The sequence below is a fragment of the Abramis brama genome (genome assembly GCF_963993115.1).
Source record: "Abramis brama genome assembly, chromosome: 16".
NCBI classification, from domain to species: Eukaryota; Metazoa; Chordata; class Actinopteri; order Cypriniformes; family Leuciscidae; genus Abramis; species Abramis brama.
The window spans coordinates 15158530-15182242 of NC_139978.1; the positions used below are offsets into that span (position 1 = coordinate 15158530).

Below are 23713 nucleotides of genomic sequence, written 5' to 3' on the forward strand. Positions count from 1 at the left end.
TGTAGTCTATCAATTTAATTCTGTGTCACTAACATAAATGAAATATTAATGGATGATGAAAATAACAATCACATAAGTTGGATGCAAATTAAGCAAATTAGTTGGTCCAAAACATTGCAAATTAGTTGGGATGACAAATGTTGACATTAAATTAAGCTGTGTCCAACCATAGTAAATAAGTTGAATCAACCTTAATAAATTAAGTTGACCCAACGCAAGTACATTAAATTGGAATAACAGAATTGCATAATGCTGAAATAAAGCAAGTTAATCATGTGGAAATCATTTCCATGATTTTTTTATGTTCATTCAAAGAGTTATTTTTTTGAGTGTATGTGCTTCTTTATTTGTAAATTTTTCTTTGGTGTTTAAGGATGTCTTATTTGCATTTTATAACTCTGACAAGAATCTAAAAGAGTAGTTTCTTATAAATCTGTTTATTTTTCTAGCCAAGTTTTTTGTACACAAGTGTAATTTTTTGTCTGTCAAACCTATTTTTGTTATTTTTTGCAAAGACATTTTGTTATTTGGGTACTATCTCTTCTTCCAACAATGCCAAAGCTTTAAAGTCTGTTACATTGTGCACAAAGTATAATATTTATGCTTTTTAAAATGAAAACAAAAAGGGACTTTCGTTTCTCTCTCTCTTGAATTTATTTTAAATTATATGTTACCCCTGGCTCAATTTATTAATTAATTAATTTTTATTTTTTGTCTGTTTATTTTACTTGCTTTCACTGGCTTTTTGTCTACTGTTTATAATTATATTTTCGTTGGTTAATTCTGTTTTGAGTTGTAACTATGTATTTGCGGTTATATCTGTTAAATAAAAAACAATAAAAAAATACTTGCCACTGGGGTGTGCGCAAGATGGCGCCGTGAGCACAGGTGTTGAGACAGCACCCATCAACAAAGTTGATTTTAAGCAATAAAATGGACTTCTTGATTTTAGTCTGCGCCTTATTTGGATGTTAAGTGCTACTCGGGCATTACGGTTTGTTCACGTTTGAGAAAAATGTCAACTGATAAGAAAAGGAAGAATTCTGCGACAAAGAAGAAAGAAATGGTTGTTGACACAGAGGCGTCGTCAGCCAGCTCTGCTTCTGTCTACAACGTCCTTGTCAACAGCTGTCACGATTACTATGGTCCTGGTGATGTTAGAAGTAGATTTCCCTTCGCTCCCTGATACTCCCGTGAAGCCTCCCTCAAAGAAAGGCCGAGGTGAATCCGCTGATGACATTATTACTAAACTTTCTGAGCTCATCAACACACGATCTGATAGGCTGGAGTCAATGGTTGCGGTCAACACTTCTCACATTGCCGGATTGAGAGAAAAGCTGAACTCCGTGTGTGATGAGGTGAATGAGGTGAAGACCAAAGTTTTGCAAAGTTATGCATCACTGAATTGGAGCGGTATTCCAGATGTTGGAATTTGAAATTACACGGCGTGTCAGAAAATATTGATGAGAAAAGTGTAAGTGGTTGGAATTTGTCAGAAATTATTGCCAGAACACGCCGTCTTCCAGATGTGATCGACACTGTGCATCGTGTTGGTGTGAAGAAAATTAATTCTGTCCGCGATGTAATCATCCAGTTCTCTTCGCGTATACACAGAGCAGCAGTATGGGCGGCAGCCGGCAGCCAAAAACTCCGCTTATCTACGGGAAAACGGTCTGCGTTTCAGAGAGGATCTTTGCAAGGCCGACAGAGATAGTAGAATGAAGTTGTGGCCATTAGTCGACGAGGCACGGAAAGCAGGAAAGGCTGCCTACTTTGTAGCTGGTCGGGCCTTCGTGGAGAAAAAAGAGATCTTTCCGCTAGGCTGAACTCTCTCAACTTTGAGATAAGGTGTTCTGTTTACATGCTTGGTAAAAAACAACAACAAAACAAAACAAAAAAAATGTTTATGCAAAGATTCGATCTGATTGACGCTTGGAGATTTAAACATCCTCATAACACAACTTTTACCTTGTGTAATAATTCAAGGTCTAAGCAATCGAGAATAGATTTATGGTTAGTTTCCCACGTGCTTAAAGACAATTTCAGTACTGATATTTTATCTACCCCTTTAACTGATCATAAAGCAATACAAATCAGCATTGATCTACTTCCAGTGACTTCTGCTAAATTTTATAACTCATATTGGAAACTTAATAGTTCTGTACTGAAACATGAGACAGTTATATTAGAGGTAAAGAAATGTATTCATTCCTTTTGGACTAAAAAAGCCAAAGCAGAATGGGTTTACGGTAAACATTGGGAGTTGCTTAAATTTGAATTGGGCAAATTTTTCAGAAATGATTGTAGTAATACCGCTAAACTCAAAAGAGCCCAAAAAGAGGACATCATTCCACCAATGCATACTTGTCATCTAGATGTCCTGATAGCTTATCTGTCGAGGAAAATAATACTCTCTGTGAGTATCAGCACAAATTGGACGAACTTTATAAATTTAAAGCTGAAGGTGCTTTTGTAAGGTTCAGAAGACACTGGCTTGAAGAAGGAGAACAAAATTCAGCTTACTTTTGTAGATTGGAAAAGTCTAAAAACAACATTCATCAGCTCGAAATTGGTAACTCTCTCTCTGAAAACCCAAAAGAAATTGCCAAATATTGTTCATATTTCTATAAGAATCTTTATAGCAGCCGTTTTTGTTATGACAACACTGTATCCTTTATGGCCTCGGTAGGTAACGTTAATTGTATTAGTGCTCCTGATAAAGATTTTTGTGATCGCCCCATCACATTAGTTGAGGTCCTCGAATCTATCAAAAACTTAAAGGTTAATAAATCACCAGGTGTAGATGGCCTCACTTCAGAATTATCAAAGATTTGCAAAAGATTTGGCCCCTTTTTTATTATAAGTAATTTATTAAAGTATTTGGGTCCTATTTTAACTATCAGAAACGCAAGTATCAAGCACAAAACGCAAGTAACTTTGTGGGCTGTTGCTATTATACCGGCAGGATAAATGACTCTTGCGCCAGACGCAAATCTAAAATGGGTTGGTCTGAAGAAGCTTCATTATTCATAGGTGTGGTTTGGGCGTAACGTGCAATAAACCAATCAGAGCGACATCTCACATTCCCTTTAAGAGCAGACGCGCTTTTTGTAATAATTGTAATAATGTATGATTTGCAAAAAATAAAACTGCTGCTTCTGTGTAGATGAGAGAATCAAAGTGCATGCGCGTTGTGCACACGCTACATTGATTATGGCCAAGCATGCGCCCTTAAAATAGCATATGAATAACATGTGCAACGCGCCACTGACTTTAAACTAGGTTTTTTGGTCAGTGGCGGAATTGTTTTCTAAACCTGCAAAATAGCATGAGGGAACGTTTGCGCTGGAACACGCCTCCTCTTTGCGCTGAACCGCCCCCGGGAGGGAAAAGTCCGCTGTGCGTGGGTGCAAAATAGGAATGATACATGTGTCGGTGTACAAAGTCAATTGCGCTGGGTGCAAGATAGGGCCCTTAGTGTGGGATCTCTTCCCTCTACCTTAACACAAAGTTTAATAACTCTTATCCCCAAGCCTAAAAAAGACTTACAGTGAGGAAAATAAGTATTTGAACACCCTGCTATTTTGCAAGTTCTCCCACTTGGAAATCATGGAGGGGTCTGAAATTGTCATCGTAGGTGCATGTCCACCGTGAGAGACATAATCTAAAAAAAAAAATCCAGAAATCACAATATATGATTTTTTTAACTATTTATTTGTATGATACAGCTGCAAATAAGTATTTGAACACCTGTCTATCAGCTAGAATTCTGACCCTCAAAGACCTGTTAGTCTGCCTTTAAAATGTCCACATCCACTCCATTTATTATCCTAAATTAGATGCACCTGTTTGAGGTCGTTAGCTGCATAAAGACACCTGTCCACCCCATACAATCAGTAAGAATCCAACTACTAACATGGCCAAGACCAAAGAGCTGTCCAAAGACACTAGAGACAAAATTGTACACCTCCACAAGGCTGGAAAGGGCTACGGGGAAATTGCCAAGCAGCTTGGTGAAAAAAGGTCCACTGTTGGAGCAATCATTAGAAAATGGAAGAAGCTAAACATGACTGTCAATCTCCCTCGGACTGGGGCTCCATGCAAGATCTCACTTCGTGGGGTCTCAATGATCCTAAGAAAGGTGAGAAATCAGCCCAGAACTACACGGGAGGAGCTGGTCAATGACCTGAAAAGAGCTGGGACCACCGTTTCCAAGGTTACTGTTGGTAATACACTAAGACGTCATGGTTTGAAATCATGCATGGCACGGAAGGTTCCCCTGCTTAAATCAGCACATGTCAAGGCCCGTCTTAAGTTTGCCAATGACCATTTGGATGATCCAGAGGAGTCATGGGAGAAAGTCATGTGGTCAGATGAGACCAAAATAGAACTTTTTGGTCATAATTCCACTAAACGTGTTTGGAGGAAGAAGAATGATGAGTACCATCCCAAGTACACCATCCCTACTGTGAAGCATGGGGGTGGTAGCATCATGCTTTGGGGGTGTTTTCCTGCAAAGGGGACAGGGCGACTGCACTGTATTAAGGAGAGGATGACCGGGGCCATGTATTGCGAGATTTTGGGGAACAACCTCCTTCCCTCAGTTAGACCATTGAAGATGGGTCGAGGCTGGGTCTTCCAACATGACAATGACCCGAAGCACACAGCCAGGATAACCAAGGAGTGGCTCTGTAAGAAGCATATCAAGGTTCTGGCGTGGCCTAGCCAGTCTCCAGACCTAAACCCAATAGAGAATCTTTGGAGGGAGCTCAAACTCCGTGTTTCTCAGCGACAGCCCAGAAACCTGACTGATCTAGAGAAGATCTGTGTGGAGGAGTGGGCCAAAATCCCTCCTGCAGTGTGTGCAAACCTGGTGAAAAACTACAGGAAACGTTTGACCTCTGTAATTGCAAACAAAGGCTACTGTACCAAATATTAACATGGATTTTCTCAGGTGTTCAAATACTTATTTGCAGCTGTATCATACAAATAAATAGTTAAAAATCATACATTGTGATTTCTGGATTTTTTTTTTTTAGATTATGTCTCTCACAGTGGACATGCAGATATCCAGTCCAAATATCAAAAAATTCTTAAATCAAGATGCATTTACTAAAGTAGTAAAATGCCATAAGATATTATGTCTTGTTTTCTGGAGAAATAAATTAAAATTAAGTGAGTGGTTGCTTAAAAAAAGCAAAATGATCTGCCAACTCACTTAATTTTGATTTATTTCTCCAGAAAACAAGACAGTTTTTTCCCTCGTAAAAATTTTTAGAGTGGGCCATTGTGGAGTGCAGGAAGTGCTAATTCCTCAGGCTGGATGCAGGAAGAAGATTTCTTATCATTCCTCGTTCACTTTGCGAAGCATACAAAGGTCAGTCCAGAAAGAAAGGTTTTGCTCTTCCCGAGTACCTCGGGGTCCATCGTAGGTCAGTTATTCAGTCCATCACTCATTAGGCCATTTCCAAAAGCAGGCCCAAGGAAAGAGATGGGTAGGGGTAGGAAGAAGAGGCGCTCGGAAATCCTCACTGATACACCAGTGAAGCTGGCATTGGAGCTAGTACTGTAGGTGCCGATTTATGTTTCTGCTGGTGGGTGATCTGCTGGTGGACGATTACACTTCGTAATGCTGCATATAATGGTGGAATTGTGTGTGTTATGACCAGCCAGGACCCGAAGTGAGATCCACTGAATCTCAATTTATTTTTTGATTGGTTCGGCGCCTATGCTTTGTACTAAAGTATCAGCATTTTTGCCAACAATCAGAACTAAATAAAACAGGTTGTGTGACTGTTGTAAGTCGCCACGCCAATACGGGGCTTAAAGGTACAATATGCAACATTTTCTGCCGCTAGAGGGCGTTACATTCCAAACAACAACAACGGCGTATGACAATGTGAAGGAGCATGGAATGATGGGAACTGTTGTTTTCAACTCCACCATGGATGTAAATCAGTCAGACGGGAATCGAAAAATCATGTTCATGGATGAGGCTAAGTTCTATTTTTATAAATGTTGCGTTTAATGACATGCTTTTTGTGGCGAGGGAGGCATGGTTCAGCGCGGTCTGTAACGAGAGAGAGAGAAACGAGACGAGCTTAGAGTAAGTAGTTCAAGTGCAAATGATGAACACCTGTGTCTTATTGCAGTATTATTGGCAGAGAGAGAGAGAGAGAGAGAAAACCCGTACGAGAGACTGGAGAGAAAATTGGACGCAGAGAAAGAAAACCAGTGGATCCGAGCTCTCATTTTTGAACTGTTTTGTGCCGGCGCAGTTGCCACGGTGAATGCGCATTGTGCGCGACTTTTGTTTGTTTTGTATTATTTTAATAAAGTACGAGTCCCAGTCACGCCGACCCCTGTCTTCTTCCTTCCTGACTCTTGAACCTCATCACACTTTTATTTCATTAAAATGAATTAACAGCAAGAAAAGTAAGGTTTAATACTGAATTGGTTATCATAGATGTTACTGTATTTGTCGAATTCATTGTTGTGATAACGCTGTGCAGTTTTACGTGTTCTAAACAATTGTAAAAGTACATTCGAACATACCCACATCATTTGCCAAAATACTGATTAATCTTTATGTAAAACACATGCTATATTAATTTACATGGCCATAAACACCAGACGTGATAAACAATGTCAATAAACTAAACACAAACCAAACTTTCCTTACATAAACCTAACTATTACCGAATGCTACATTTGGAAAATATAAAATTGACCCTTCGCTAAGCCACGCCCGAAAACCGCCACAGGCCAATCGTGGCTTAGCAACCGGAACTAGGCGCGGGAGGTCTGGCAAGCTTTCGAGCGAGGGAAACATGCCGAAGCGTTGTGCGTATGGATTGTGCAAATCTGATACCCGGTATCCTAAAAGTTTGGACGGGGTGGTGGATTTTGTTCCCTTCCCGAAACCTAAAACCCAAGGGGAGAAATGCCGGGCGTCATCTTCATTTATATAGCGCTTTTAACAATGTAGATTGTTCCAAAGCAGCTTTACATTGATAATAGGAAATTAAAAGTAAAGTGTTTTGGCTTTATAGCAGCTCTAGAATAAAGTTATTGTCCAGCTCGTGGATCAAGCAGTGTGATTAAAGGCAAGACGGAGGCTCACTGACATAACTTAACGTTACTTAAAAATATATTTCAGCATTTTGTTAATCGACGGCCAAACTAGTAACGTTACCCCAATCCGATCGCGACTCTCCCGGTGTTAGTTCTAGTAAAAGTAAAAGGTAGTTAGTAAAAGGAGGGAACATCACGGGGCTTGCCGGAGATCTCCAAGGAAAAGGTTGGTATGCAAACTTAATCAGTTCATAACAGTAGTCACTAATGTGACCCACGACGTGTGAGCAGTAACGTTAGCCTGGCGTGCTAAAAATACAAGCGGGAGAATGTTATCATTGCAAAGTGGTCAGGCTAATGTCGTGTGTTTATTCCACAATACATATGGATAAGCTGTTTGTTTTATAAATATTAGAATATTTTCAAATTTCAGTTACCCTGCTGGGCATGCACAAAGCTGTTCCTCAAATTTGTGTGTTTCCCATTTGAATGGTCAGCGTAGACTGCTGCTTGCGCTTGGACCTAACGCTTTAACTACAATTTTGATGAAATTATTCTCTAATCGTTTGCATATTATGTCGTGGATATAGCCCTCGAATGCATACTGCAGTATTGCACTCTCATATTTTCACCTGTTCGGCAAAAATGACTAATTATCTCCTTAGGAATGTCTGAAACCAGTGCATTCATACTGTAATAGACGTGCCAGGCGCAAAAGCTTGACAGGCGTAGCAACAGTAACTAAGGAGGGCGGGGCTTAGCGAAGGGTCAATTAAGCATGCTTTGTCGACAGAACCAGCTGCAATCGGTAAAGAATAATTGTGTTCCATAACGACTGCACGAAACAAGCTAACGTTTGTTGCTTGATAGACGCTACAACTACAACTTCCGCATTTGTCCAGGACTCCACACAGTACGAGCGGAAACCGAGGGTAACGCGGATCTGACGCAATTGACTGCCGACTCCCAGCTCACCCCTGCTATAACGCCCCGTTTCCTTGGTTAAAATCGCAATTTTCTCATGATTTAAAAATAGTTGGAAACATTTGGGATATTGTAAGTAATCAACTTAACAAAATCTATAACACTGGCCTTGAGATTTTGGGATATTTTAATGCAAAAATCGTACATATTGTACCTTTAAACCGTATCAAAATTATTTGTTAGAAAGTTACTGAATTAAATGTTAACAAGGTTAGAGCAGTTTTGACAAACATTTGAGCAGTCAATAACATTAGCTAACTGCTGTAAGAGTCAACGCAAAACTAAACCTCATCATTCAAAATACTTCTCTCACACTGTAAGAGCCTATTTTAATATGTCAATAATTTGTATATTATTATTGTTTGCTTATGGTGTTGATTTTGCAAGGGGGAGGTTGTAACACGGGGCTAGTTGTAACACTACCAATTCCACCAATCAGGGATAAGATATGAGTCATGTGACAGTTTCAGTTTCCTCAGGCTTCCTTTACAATCGCACACGGAGGTTTTCAAGTCTGAGTTGCAATCTCTCCTGAAGCTACAGCAGAAAATCAAATTCTGAGGTAAGAAAGTAAAAAAAACATAAGATAATATTTTGTTTAGTACTTCTACCGTTGTAGATAATGTTGTATGAGTTATACTGTATCAGGTCAAACTGTAGTTTCTATAGTAAAGAATGGTGTATCAACCTCCTACTAATTTCAAAGCACCATGCTAATACAGCTAGTTAAACAATAGTGACAGTGGCAGGGTAGGTTGTAACACGTGTTTTGAAAGTGTTACAACCATCCCCGTAAATACAACTATGATTTTTTTATTTTTTTTTATTTTAATAATTATACAGAATGCCTAGAACTCGGGTGAGAAAGACAGATTGTGGAGTTGATCCCAGTCTTTTAAAAAGAGCAGCAGAGTAAGTTGTTTCCAGTCCAAATATAAAACAATTCTTAAATCAAGATGCATTTACTAAAGTAGTAAAAAAATGATCTGCCAACTCACTTAATTTTGATTTATTTCTCCAGAAAACAAGACATAATATCTTATGGCATTTTACTACTTTAGTAAATGCATCTTGATTTAAGAATTTTTTGATATTTGGACTGGAAACAAGACAAAAATACTAAGTAAGAAAAGCATTTTTTGCAGTGTACGTTTAGACAATTGCTAAAAAAAATCCCTACTCAGACATCGTGTTATGATTTCTTTTAGGTAAGAAAGTTTGGCTATCAACTCGCAGTGGAATTCAACATACAGCATCCACAAACCTGGGATGAGAAGAAAATGGCGGGGCCTGATTGGTTTAGCTCGTTTATGAAGCGGAACCCCAGACTTTCAGTGAGGAGTCCGCAGGCAACTAGTGCCCCAAACTAAACAACACCTCTGTTCCTTGGACTCATCCGTCCAGTTGAGCCTAAGAAACCTTGGTGTTTTGTTCGACCAATCGATGTCTCTGGATGGTCATGCTAGACAGTTGGTCAGAAACTGTTTTTATCATTTGAGAAATATCTCTAAACTGAGAACAATACTGCCCAAAGCTACCATGGAGATGATCATTCATGCTTTAATTTCTTCACGGTTAGATTATTGTAATTCTCTTTTTACTTGTTTTAACAAAGTTTCTCTGAGCCGTCGCCAATTGGTGCAAAACGCAGCAGCCAGGCTATTAACAGGAACCAACAGAAGGGCACACATTACTCCGATTTTATTTATTCTCCACTGGCTTCCAGTAAAATTTAGAATTGATTATAAAATTTTAGTTTTAACTTTTAGAGCACTACATGGACAGACCCCCCAATATATCGCAGACATGTTGACCCCTTACTCTTCCTTCCGCACTCTTCGTTCCTCAGGTCAGAATCTCCTGATTGTCCCCAAAAACCCGCCTTAAAACTCGAGGAGACCGCTCCTTTCAAGCAGTTGCTCCCAAACTGTGGAATGCCCTGCCACTGTCACTGCGTGTGGCTGATTCTGTTGATTCTTTTAAAAAACAGCTGAAGACACTTCTATTCAGTCTATTCAGTCATTCATGTTTTGTATGATGTTTCTTAATTGTTAAAATTGTTAACTTGCTACATATAAAGCACTTTGTGATTTTATCTGTGATAGGTGCTATATAAATAAAGTTTACTTACTTACTTACTTAGCCTTTCAAGAGACACGAGTTTTAATCGTGCTAATGTTGAACTCTTCTTCAGTCGACTGAGGGAGGTGATTGATAAAAACGGGTTTGATGGCAGTGACATATGGAATGTTGATGAAACCAGCGTGACAACTGTCCAGGCACCATCCCAAGTCGTAGCACGTCGGGGTGTCAAGCAGGTAGGTGCCATGACGTCGGGGGAGAGGGGGACACTTTTTTCAGTTGCATATGCTGTGCAAGCTCTGGGGAATACCATTTCTCCATTCTTTGTGTTCCCTCGTAAATTTTTTTAGAGTGGGCCATTGTGGAGTGCAGGAAGTGCTAATTCCTCAGGCTGGATGCAGGAAGAAGATTTCTTATCATTCCTCGTTCACTTTGCGAAGCATACAAAGGTCAGTCCAGAAAGAAAGGTTTTGCTCTTGCTTGATAACCACTCTTCCCACATCTCTGTGAGAGCTGTGGATTTTTGCAAACGCCATGGAATTGTACTACTTACATTCCCACCACATTGCAGCCATAAACTCCAACCACTTGATCGTAGTGTGTTTGGTCCATTTAAAAGGATGGTGAATTCGGCGAGCGATGACTGGATGAGGGGGAATCCAGGTAAAACAATGAGTATTTACAACATTCCAGGCATTGTGAGGATTGCCCTGCCTATAACCGCAACACAGAAAAACATACAGGCGGGCTTCACGTGTACAGGCATACGGCCTTACAATTGTAACATTTCAAGTCACAGATCGTTCTGATCCATCTGGGGCTCCAGCTCACCTGCCGCCCAGCCCCTCTCCAGTTCACCTGCCGCCCAGCCCCTCTCCAGCTCACCTGCCGCCCGGCCCCTCTCCAGCTCATCTGCCGCCCGGCCCCTCTCTAGCTCACCTGCCGCCCGGCTCTTCTCCAGCTCATCTGCCGCCCGGCCCCTCTCCAGTTCACCTGCCGCCCAGCCCCTCTCCAGCTCACCTGCCGCCCAGCCCCTCTCCAGCTCATCTGCCGCCCGGCCCCTCTCTAGCTCATCTGCCGCCCAGCCCCTCTCCAGCTCACCTGCCGCCCAGCCCCTCTCCAGCTCATCTGCCGCCCGGCCCCTCTCTAGCTCATCTGCCGCCCAGCCCCTCTCCAGCTCATCTGCCGCCCGGCCCCTCTCCAGCTCACCAGCCGCCCGGCCCCTCACCAGCCGCCCGGCCCATATCTAGCTCACCTACAGCCCGGCTCCTCTCTAGCTCACCTGCCGCCCGGCTCTTCTCCAGCTCATCTGCCGCCCGGCCCCTCTCCAGCTCACCAGCCGCCCGGCCCCTCACCAGCCGCCCGGCCCATATCTAGCTCACCTACAGCCCGGCTCCTCTCTAGCTCACCTGCCGCCCGGCTCTTCTCCAGCTCATCTGCCGCCCGGCCCCTCTCCAGCTCACCAGCCGCCCGGCCCCTCACCAGCCGCCCGGCCCATATCTAGCTCACCTACAGCCCGGCTCCTCTCTAGCTCATCTGCCGCCCGGCTCTTCTCCAGCTCACCTGCCGCCCGGCCCCTCTCCAGCTCATCTGCTGCCCGGCTCCTCTCCAGCCACTCATGCTGTGCACCTGCACTCCAATGAGATGCCGAGTACCTCGGGGTCCATCGTAGGTCAGTTATTCAGTCCATCACTCATTAGGCCATTTCCAAAAGCAGGCCCAAGGAAAGAGACGGGTAGGGGTAGGAAGAAGAGGCGCTCGGAAATCCTCACTGATACACCAGTGAAGCTGGCATTGGAAGAGGAGGAGCGTTAAAAAGGGAAAAACATCAGAAATAAAATCTTGGGGAGTGAGAAAAGCAAAACCAAGAAGGTAAAAAAACCTGCCGGGAAAAAGGTGAAGGCTGACAACTCCTCTTCAGAAGAGGAAGATTTCTGTGTCATCTCATCTGCATGGAACCATATGGAAATTCAAGGTCCAAGGAAGTGTGGGTCAAGTGTGTTTTATGTAGCTTTTGGGCCCACCAGGCATGCACTCCAGGTTAATTTGTCACCATTGTGACTGATTAAAAATGCATTTCATTTGTTTGTTCTTGTCACCATTGTGACTTAAAATGCATTTCATTTGTTTGTTCTTGTCACCATTGTGACTGATAAAAAATGCATTTCATTCTGTGGAATGAGGTTAAGTGTTTATGTAATTTGCTTTCACTCACACACACACACACACACACACACACACATATGAATGTGCACGTACAGACATGCACACACAAACGCACACTTGTGCATGCACAAACACACAAAATATGCACATACACTCCCATATTCACACATATGTTATTGTTGCAGCCATTCATTTAAAATAAAAAAAAATTGTTAATAAAAACCCTTAGTTTTTGTGCATTTTGTCTACCTGTTACAACTTACCCCAGTATGTGTTACAACCTACCCCAGTAGTGATCATGATCATCTCACAAAGTCTGTGATATATTTGAAGAAATTTAAATTGTTGCCATTTGTAGTAGACAAATTTGGGTACTTTGCCTAAAAGTTAGCTAAAAAAAAAAAAGGTTGTTTTAGGTGTTGAAGAAAAAAGTGTTACAACCGTCCCCGGTCTCCCCCTATCAACTTTTGTAACTTTGAGAGGCAATTCTGATATTTCCTGTGTTTATATATATTTCAGTATTGCTTCCTATGTTTTCTGATGTATAATTTCTGTTCCGTTTCTTTAATAGTTGCGCTCACTTGTTGTGATGGAAGATTGAACTTGAACAGGTTCGGACAAAGGAAATAAGGGAGAAACAATTCTTTACCGTCTTATCAGTCATTTATGAATACAACTTGTGTTTAAACGTTTACAGTAACACAAGATAGCCTAAAGGTTTAATAAGTGTAACATCATAGGATATAGGAACTAACAAGATTTTTGTGTAATTTTGTATTTTGTGGTGATTAAACTCACACTGCCTTATGGATTTTTGACTAGCCCTTTTTTTTCTTGCCACTATAAAACGAGTGAAGCTGACCCTAACCACAGGACTTTGCATCTATACACGCATCAAAACTCAGCATCCCTAAACATAGCACTTTCTGCTATATACATTAAATGTTTTGGGCCATACACCCTTTGTTCTTGACTAAAGAAAAACACAAGAACCTTTTTTAAATAATTTTCCAGGACAACAACAAGATTTACCAAGTAATTTTACATTTTCTCTAATTTACCATGTGTTTTCCAGGACGCGTGGGAACCCTGAATGCTTATAAAACTGCAAAGCACCTGCTACAATCCTTCATCCTGTTTGGCTGGCTGACCTGCAATTTCTTGGAATCCCTGGAACCAATATTTGCAAGCTATCACTTTTGATTAAGAATGAATCACTTGAATTGGCAATGATTTGCGAGGTTTATGACATCAAATGAGTTTGTGTGAACAATAATTGGTACTTGTTCTTTTTTACAGTTTTTCCGAATTGCTAAAACAAATATCTCGAAACCATCAGCCACTTTCTCAAAACCTTAAACACAAAACCAAATCTTCAAACTACATTCAGAGAACCTCTTACTCAATCAAACAATTGCCCCAAAACCATTTAATCTGTGCTCAAAATCAAACAGTGCTTTCAGATCATACGCACATGAGTCAATTTTATAAACACTACAGATCATTCATTAGACACTACATCAAAAAAAATGGAGTCAAAAGGGGTCCGTGTACCCTCGTGTTCATTCGTTTTTTGATTTAATAATGAAAGTAGAAAAACGAGAAAACAGTTCCTTTTTCGTTTTTAATAAAAAAATAAAAAAATAAAAATTATAAACAGCTTGAATATTCAATTTCTACACGTGGGCAGGAATGAAACGCTCCTTTCCTCTGATTTGTCAGCCGAAGATCAAACTGTTCCGTTATCAGTTCTTCCTCAGTTCCGCAATCCTCCGCTGCTGCAGTTGTACGGATTCTTAAAGCGTTAATTGCAACTACTACTACTACATTTAATCTTTTTCTCAAAAAAAGCCTTTTCTCATTTCTGCCTTTTAGTTTTAGTAATTTTATTAAAATTAACTGTTTTTCCACCTCGATAAGCTCCAACTCCAACATGATCCGCTCTCTTTCAGTCGCTTAGTAGTGAATGTGCGTAGCCTACGACGTACTCTACAGCGTACACTCGACGCAGAAGTATAAATTGGCATTTATGCTGCGTTCACACCAAGCGCGTCAAATTCGCATCTATCGCGTCCAGTCGCTTGAACATTTTGAATCCATTCACGGATTTCGCCTTGGACGTGCGTCAATTTCGCTTCAAACGCTTGCTGTTTACGCGTATCCTTTTCGCATTGGACGCAGAGAATGGAATTTCGCGTCCGAGGCGAAAACCGCTTCTTGTGGGAGGGGCAAGTGCTAGGCGGTTGTCTGTTTGCAAGATGGCTGATGTTGATCGAGCATTCATCGAGAGAGTTACCGCTCTGTATTTGCTCTGGAGAGCAGAACAGTGGCGTAGGGGTCATCGTCACCGTATTTGGGTCCACCAGACCCTCCGGAAGCGTACCTGTGGTACCATTCCATTCCATTCTCTGCACCAAATTCTCAATAGCCTTGAAGGGGGTGGATTGGAATCCACTGCTGCTTCAATGTATATCTATTATAGTGATTATAATCAAGGTATTAATCAATATTTTTCCTTCTAAATATCAAATGAGACTTCTCTGGAGATTTTACTTTGTTATAGAAGTTACCAGTGTGATCACTGAAATGTTATTTTCATGTATTCTTTAATGTCAGTATTTGATATCTGAATGCAGTAACAGTGCTTGCTCATTTAACCCGGCTTCCAGAAATGAAATAAGGACATGTTTTGTGTTTGAGAAAGGTCTTCAACGTGTTAAAACAAATAGGGGTCATTGAAGTCTATAGTTTAAGGGACCATTTCTCAGTTAAAGCCTTCCGTTAGACTAAAATGTAGCTCTTCTTGAGAAAGAACACATTATCTTGATGATTTGATACGAGACTCCTGTTTATAGTTAGAGCCTGGCCAAATCCAACTTTGGAAAAGCTGTGTGTCGGTGTGTGTGTTAGTCTTCTTGCTTACAGGTTAAGGAACCACTGGCATTGTTGGAGATTGACTGAGTTGTTGTTCGGGACATGCTGGCACCAAGCAAACTAAAATTACTACTGTATGTTTATCAATTTCTTAGCCAATAAGAATCATTCAACCTGAAGCAAGGACATAGCTTAGACCTTGGTGAAGGGTATAACTGCTGTGATCTTTGTAACTGTAAGGGGGGCGGCCTACGAACTCCTGTGCGAGTCTTGAAGCTGACTTCTGCTGATGAAACTGCAAACTATCTTCAGTAAAACTTTTCTTCATTTTTTATAATTCTGACTCCGGATCTTCTTTCAAACATCTGGTCCTTGGGTCCTAAACTGTAAACCCCTAACAGCCTAAACCAATTTGTAGAATAAATCACCATTTCTGCAAAACCTTAAACAAGTTCAGGCAGTAAGACACTGTTTTCAAATCTCATGCACATTTTTTTGTGTGCAAAACTCTAAACACATTTTTCACTGTGATACATTTGTGTCACAAAACACTAAACACAAGAGGCAAAAGTAAAACACAACTACAAGTTGTCATCGTTTACACACAACAATTTAAAATTCTTCACACTTATTTCTAATGATGTGACCAAACCAACTGTATGAAATATGAGCCAGCTCAGAGTGCACACGTGACACACGTGCAGTGAATGATGAAATCAACAATAAATGGAAACAATCTGAGAGGGAGAGGAGGAAGAGTATGTGTTGAGCAGCTGGACAGTGTTGCGAAGGCTGGATGTGTCAGACGAGAGTGGTTTTCCCCTTTATTGTGAAAGAGACAACATTGCCTGTGATGTTGACAAAGTCCTCAGGCCAGAGCCAGTAGGAAGACATGATGCTGAAGCAGAACAAATCTCTCATTGAACTTTTGACCATTGATTTTGCAGTTGCATAACTAACAGTATTTGAGTGTACCGTAACATGCTTTTCATTTAGAGTTTTGGCTTTTGTAGTTGGACTGCAGTATTTTTACAGTATGCAAGTGCTGAATATACAGACATTCAATAGGCCTCCAATTCAATAATCAGTTCAATAATATATTTTCAGTGCATTCAGTACAATATATTCACCTTACTCAGTTTTACTAAATTGTTTTGTAATTGCAAAAATTTGTTTACTGTATAAGACCTTATGTAGCCCCGCCCCTTTTCAGCGCTGCGCTCGTTGTCTTTTGACTTCTGGTTTTATTTTCACAGCGATCTTGCGTATATTTATGAATGAACGGCGCCCTTGTTTCTCTGGCGCATAAGGTCTATACAATATATATTTATTCTGTAACGGTCTGAATGCTGTGTTCTCAATTTTTTGATGTAGTGTCTAATGAATGATCTGTAGTGCTTATTTTATTGACTTATGTGTGTATGATCTGAAAGCATTGTTTGATTTTGAGTGAAATGGTTTTGAAGCAATTGTTTGACTTTGCCAGAAGAGTCAATGGTTTTGTGAGTTTAGTTTAAAAATTTTGATTTGTGTTTAATGTTGTGAGAAAATGGGTGCAGGTTTCAAGAAATGTGTCTTAGCAATTGTGAAAAAAAGAAAAAGAAAAAAAAAAGCATGTTACATTACACTCAGAAGAGTTGTGCAACTGCAAAATCAAGATCAGTGAGAGAGAATGATTCTGGCTCAGTATCAAGTCTTCATGTTGGGTCTGGCCAAAATATGTTTTAATGAGTGAAAATGTTTAGAGTTTTGCACAAACAAAAAAAAATGTGCATGAGATTTGCAAACAGTGTCTAACTGCCTGAACTTGTTTAAGGTTTTGCAGAAAATTGTGATTTATTCAACAAACTGGTTTAAGCTATTGAGATTTTGGTTCAGAGAATGGAATTTGGTGTTTTAGCAATTCAGAAAAACTGCAAAGGACAGTAACCCCATCAGTACTGTATGGACGTGTTTGCAACTGTGTTCCCACAATGCTTAGACACTAGTCGTACCTCTCAGGGTGCAGTTGTGATAGCGGGCGTCCCCAGTGTATCCACGTGTGCAGATCTCACAGTGAGCTCCTGTTGTGTGGTTGATGCAGCGGTGGCAGTGGCCAGTCTCAGGGTGGCATATTTGTGGCATGGAGCGAGGGTCTGCGTTCCCATTACAGTCGCAGGACACGCACACGCCTGCCGATTTAAATAAACCGTCTGCGCACACGTCGCATGTCGGGCCAGAGAAGCCAGGCTTACATTCGTCACATACGGGTCGTCCACTGGAATCTGTAAATGAGATTGAACACACATGACTATGAGATTAAATAAGGCATTTGTAGCTTATTTTATGGAGCATTACAAAGATTTAGTGTTCCCATCCTAATGCTGGACTCATTCTGATGTACAGAGGGCCTCAAAGGTATTTGGACAGTTGTGGCACACTTAAAAAGGTATAAATGTCTTCTGGCCACTTCCTCCTGTCATATCAAACCATATTTTATAAGACACCTGTGTGAAGTTGAAGGGAAGGCATCTGACTTTCTACCTCCAGAGCTTTTTGTTTGTTTTGATTTAGTCATGTTATTTGTCTTTTTATTTTACATTTTGCCATGTCATATTCATTTATGTATTTATGCATTAATGTATTTCACTCTGACAAAAATTTTAGTCAACGATGTGTCAGCAGTAACTGTAACTATTATTAGTGTATTGTTCATCTTGCTGTATTTTTTACATATTCTTGTCAACAGTACTGTTATAATTTTTTTTTTTTGTCTTTGTTATTGTTGATGAAATATACAGTGTGTGTGTGTGTGTGTGAGCATATGAAATGTGAAGATAGTTCTAAGAAAAACTCAAGTATCTTGATTTGATTGTTTTATTATTCATGCATTGAAATTCAGAGAATTTTAAGCATAACTTGAGTGTAAAATACTTTTTGGGGACATTTGAGACTTGTAGTTCCAACTCCAACAACAAGGTGTCGCCAAAGCACCACATTTCAAGCCTGACATCATATTCTACAGTGCAGTGATAACATAAAACATGCAGAATAACATAAAAAATGAAGCAGTAATATATATTTTATTTTAATATTTAATATTTATATTTTAATTTACTTTCAATTTAATTTACTTAATTAAAAAAAACATTTGCTTTTTTGAACATAAACAAGAAAAAAAAAGTTTCTAACAGTGATGTTTTGGTTCTTACCCCTTACCCCAACCTAATCAACTAGCAAAAAATTATATATATATATATATATATATATATATATATATATATATATATATATATACAATAAATAAAAAAAATCAATACATATAATATATATATAAGAGCATGAATATATATATTTTTTTAATTACACATTGTAGAATAAAGTAACGCTTTTTTTTTTTTTTTTTTTTTTTGTCTGTGAGCATTGCAAAAAGTACTAAGATGGTATGGTACCATAGTCCAGTAATGTATCAGATGGTAACACTATAGTACTCTGATGTTTACTATAGTATTTAATTATTACCATATTCATGGTTTTTGCATGGTACTCCAAGGTACCATGGTATCACCACAGTACCATGTCCAGAAACTGCCATGTCACACACACACCTACCCATCACACAAAACTTTCTGCATTTTTATATTTTTAAAAAACCTTTAATTACTTTATTGTTATACCAGATTTGCAAATGAGAACGTCCCTAAAGGGAGGTTTTTGGAGATTTTTTCAGGTTTTGGTCACTTCAGGGTAGGTGTTGTCGGCTCTGAAATATGTATGATAGGAAAGAAAAACACACTTAGCATGAATGACTGCACTGGATTAATATTCGGACCTGCCTGACACTCACACTCAGTCTGACCTACAACTGCCCGCTACCAGGTTTCACATCTATAAAATGATGTTCAGAATAAATGTAAAATCTTCCACACACACACGTGCAGTAATGCAAGCTTCTCTGCAGTTTTAAATAGTCATGAAGATGACCCCACTGATCTGTTTTCTTACTGGCCGCTGTTGCCAGGACAACCCCCTCCCTGAAACCACATCTCCCTGTGACAGGCACAAGTCTGGTATGAGCAAATCAGAGAGACACAGACACACTGCCGGGCAGTGACAGACGGAAGTGGCCAGAAGGCAGAGCAATTTGTTTCGGCACTCCTCCCATCCCTGCGATGAGAACTCCTCGGCCGTGCCTGTGCCAGCTTCATGATGCCAACACATGAGGGTTTACCACCTTTAACATCACCAGGGAAACTAACTAGTATAGAAATGCGCGAGCACACACACATTTGGCCCAATTTGTTTTGTCATTTGTCAGTTGTCATTTGACATTACAGTTTTCTTTCCTGAGTAAAGTATTTCTATCTGTCTGTCTGTCTGTCTGTCTGTCTGTCTGTCTGTCTGTCTGTCTGTCTGTCAAAGTCCAAATCACAGTCTTTGTTGTCCCAACTTAATTGATATAAGCAATGTAGAACATTATATAGAAACTGTGTCTATTCCTCGTTTAGTGAGGTCAAACATTAAATCAACTGTAGTATCTAGGAAAAATCTAATTGTGATTAAACCAGAAAATCTCAATATTAGTGAACAAAAACAATTTATAAAGCTAGGTCTTCTAAACATTAGATCGCTCACACCTAAGGCGGTTATTGTAAATGAAATTGTCACAGATAATAGTTTCAATATGTACTTTGCCTTACTGAAACCTGGCTTAAACCAAATGATTATTTCAGTCTTAATGAGTCTACTCCACCAAGATACTGTTATAAGCATGATCCCCGTCTGATTGGTCGTGGCGGTGGTGTTGCAACAATCTATAGAGATATTCTTAATGTTACTCAGAAAACAGGTCACAGGTTTAATTCATTTGAAGTACTTGTGCTAAATATTACGCTCTTAGATGCAAGTAAGAAATCCCTATTATCTCTAGCCTTGGCTACCATATATAGACTTCCAGGGCCCTACGCTGATTTCCTAAAAGAGTTTGCAGACTTTCTCTCAGATCTATTGGTCAATGTCGATAAAGCATTAATTGTTGGAGATTTTAACATACACGTAGATAACACAAATGATGCGTTAGGAGCTGCGTTTACAGATTTATTAAACTCCTTTGGGGTCAAAACGTCACTGGTCCCACTCATCGTCTTAATCATACGCTAGATTTAATTATATAACATGGAACCAATCTAACCGATATAGATATTATACCGCAAAGTGATGATGTCATTGATCATTACATGGTGACTTGCATACTACGTACTGCTGAAATTTGTCATGTTGCGCCACGTTAACGACCAGGCAGAACAATCGTTCCAACCACTATAGATAGATTCTCAAATAGCTTACCTGATCTATCTCAGCTGCTCAGTGAACCCAAACAAACAGATGAACTAGAGGAAATGACTAGCACTATGAGCACCATTTTCTCTAGTACATTAAACATTGTTGCACCAATTAGATTAAAAAAGGTTAGAGAGAAAACTAAAGCACCATGGTATAACAATGTTACGCATGTTATCAAGAGAGAAACTCGTAATTTAGAGCGCAAATGGAAACAAACTAATTTAGAGGTCTTTAGAATCGCATGGAAAGACAGTATGTCACGTTATAAAAAGGCCCTAAAAGCAGCCAGGGCTGAGCATCTCCGCAAACTAATAGAAAATAACCAAAATAATCCAAGGTTTTTATTTAACACCGTGGCTAGACTAACAAATAAACAGACATCACCTGAGCAAAATATTCCGTTACAGTTTAGTAGTAATGATTTCATGAACTTCTTCACTGAGAAAATAGAAAGCATCAGAAACACAATTGTAAATGTACAATCTTTAATGGTGTCTTATGATTCAGCCTCAATTATCGCCCCTCAAGAACAACTACAGCGCTTTACAACTATAGGACAGGAAGAGCTAAATAAACGTATCATTGCATCTAAACCAACAACATGTTTATTAGATCCAATACCCACTAAACTACTGAAAGAAGTGTTACCTGTAGTGGAAGAGCCTCTTCTCAATATTATTAACTCTTGGTCATTATTATCTTTTGGTCATGTTTCAAGAATATTCAAGTTGGCAGTTATAAAACTACTCATTAAGAAACCACAATTAGACCCGCATAATAACCTAGCAAATTATAGACCCATTTAAAAAAATGGTGTCCGCTCAACTGGGCTCTTTCTTGCAAGAAAATGATATCTATGAAAAATTTCAGTCAGGATTCAGGCCGCATCATAGCACAGAAACTGCGCTCGTTAAAATCACAAATGATTTACTTCTAGCTTCTGACCAAGGCTGTATCTCAATACTAGTTTTACTCAATCTTAGTGCTGCGTTCGACACTATAGATCACAAAATACTCTTAAATTGACTACAAAACTACACTGGTGTTCATGGACAGGCATTATGCTGGTTTAGATCGTACTTATCAGACCGCTACCATTTTGTCTGTTTAAATGGGGAAAAATCGAAGATAACGTCAGTAAACTATGGAGTGCCACAAGGATCTGTGTTAGGCCCTCTGCTATTCTCAATATATATGCTGCCACTTGGTAATATTATAAGAAAACATGGAATTAATTTCCACTGTTATGCTGATGACACTCAATTATATATTTCATCACGACCAGATGAAAACGCTAAATTATCTAAATTGACAGAGTGTGTTAAAGATATAAAATACTGGATGACGTGTAATTTTCTGCTATTAAATTCAGATAAAACGGAGGTATTACTTATTGGCCCAAAAAACTGCCCACAAAACCTCTTGCAATACAACTTTAATTTAGAAGGATGTCCTGTTACTTTATCCACTACAGTAAAAGACCTGGGTGTTATATTAGACCGCAACCTGTCTTTCGAAAATCATATTTCATATGTTACAAGAACAGGTCTTTTTCCACCTAAGAAACATTGCTAAGCTACGTAACATGCTATCTGTTTCTGATGCAGAAAAGTTAGTTCATGCATTCATGACCTTGAGACTAGATTACTGTAATGATTTATTAGCTGGTTGTCCTCAATAAACAAGCTACAGTTAGTCCAAAATGCAGCTGCTAGAGTTCTTACTAGGTCAAGGAAATATGATCATATAACACCAATTCTATCATCTCTACATTGGTTACCTATTAAGTTCCGTATCAATTACAAAGTATTACTAATGACCTATAAAGCCCTAAATGGTTTAGCTCCTGGGTATTTAACGGAACTTCTATCACCCTACAATCCATCGCGCTCTTTAAGATCACTAAATTCGAGGCTTCTGGTCATTCCTAGGATACCTAAGTCCACTAAAGGAGGGAGGGCGTTTTCACATTTAGCTCCTAAACTGTGGAATGGCCTTCCTGATTTTGTTCGAGGCTCAGACTCGCTGTCCCAGTTTAAAACGAGATTAAAGACGCATCTCTTTAGCCAAGCGTTCGCATAATACTACCTTTTATACTACAGTTGAATCATATTGAATGCATTAATATTATGAACAGCAGCTATGCTAATTATTTCTCATCTGCTTTTCTGTCATTATCTCGGGACACTATATGCTAGTAAATAGAGTTCGTCAGTTCCAGTTTGTATCCAGCCTCTCATGGAACCTTCAGATGCCCCAACACCCGTGAAGAGACGACTCGACGCCTGTGAAGAGATGACTCAACGCTGGCGATATATTATGCCCTAAATTAATACATGATTAACTAACTGTATTTTTCTATGTACATTTCTGAAATGCACTTTCTGTAAAGCTGCTTTGTATTGTATGCTGCTTTGTATATGTATTGTGAAAAGCGCTATACAAATACATTTGAATTGAATTGAATTGAATCTGTCTGTCTGTCTGTCTGTCTGTCTATATTTTATTTTCTATTCACCATAGAGTACTTTTAGATGTATAAACCTGAAGCCACATAAAACTATAGAACAAATTGTAATTAATCTCATTTTTACAACCTGTTTTAGAAAGCAAATTAAACCATAGTAATGTCAAATTAAGCATTTTATCTTATTTTATTATTTTGTATCATTTTATATTGTTGTCAAGTTATTTATTTATTATAAATATTCTATTAATGTATTATTTTATTAAAAATGTATTTACATTATTAAATTATTTATTACATGACTTTGCAGGCAGGTAGTAATTTAGCAGTTCCAGGGAAATTTCCAGTACACTTACTTATTATAGGAGCACTTTCCTTGGAGCAATCTGGGGTTAAGCGTTTTGCTCAAGAGCACAATTGCAGAATTTGAACCTACACATTTTCAGTCGTCAGCACAGATCTGTAACCATTACGCCACTCCACAAAATTTGGACTTGAGGTGAAATGTCTGCAGTCGTGGAAGGCGAGAGGCGCAGATGTGGGCCTGCTGACACATTGATAATCACTGCTGTTCTGCTTCATCTCCCTCATTTTACACTCCCTTTCATTTTCCCTCTCTCTTCTATATAGATGTTAAAATCATTTCAAGAATATTTAATATTCCACGTATTTATTTGTTTAAGTAGCCATGTGATATGTGGCTTAATGTACAGTCCAACGATCATTATCAGTATAAATATTATA

General features: G+C 39.4%; 1 protein-coding gene across 1 annotated transcript in view; it reads right to left on the reverse strand.

The window, feature by feature from the left end:
• LOC311066221 (multiple epidermal growth factor-like domains protein 9) overlaps window positions 1-23713 on the reverse strand; it is a 75351-nt gene that overhangs the window by 26626 nt on the left and 25012 nt on the right. Inside the window, exon 5 of the mRNA XM_084087268.1 lies at window positions 17175-17444. Within this exon, the coding sequence (XP_083943394.1) occupies window positions 17175-17444 (270 nt within the window). The remainder of the gene's footprint in view (window positions 1-17174; window positions 17445-23713) is intronic.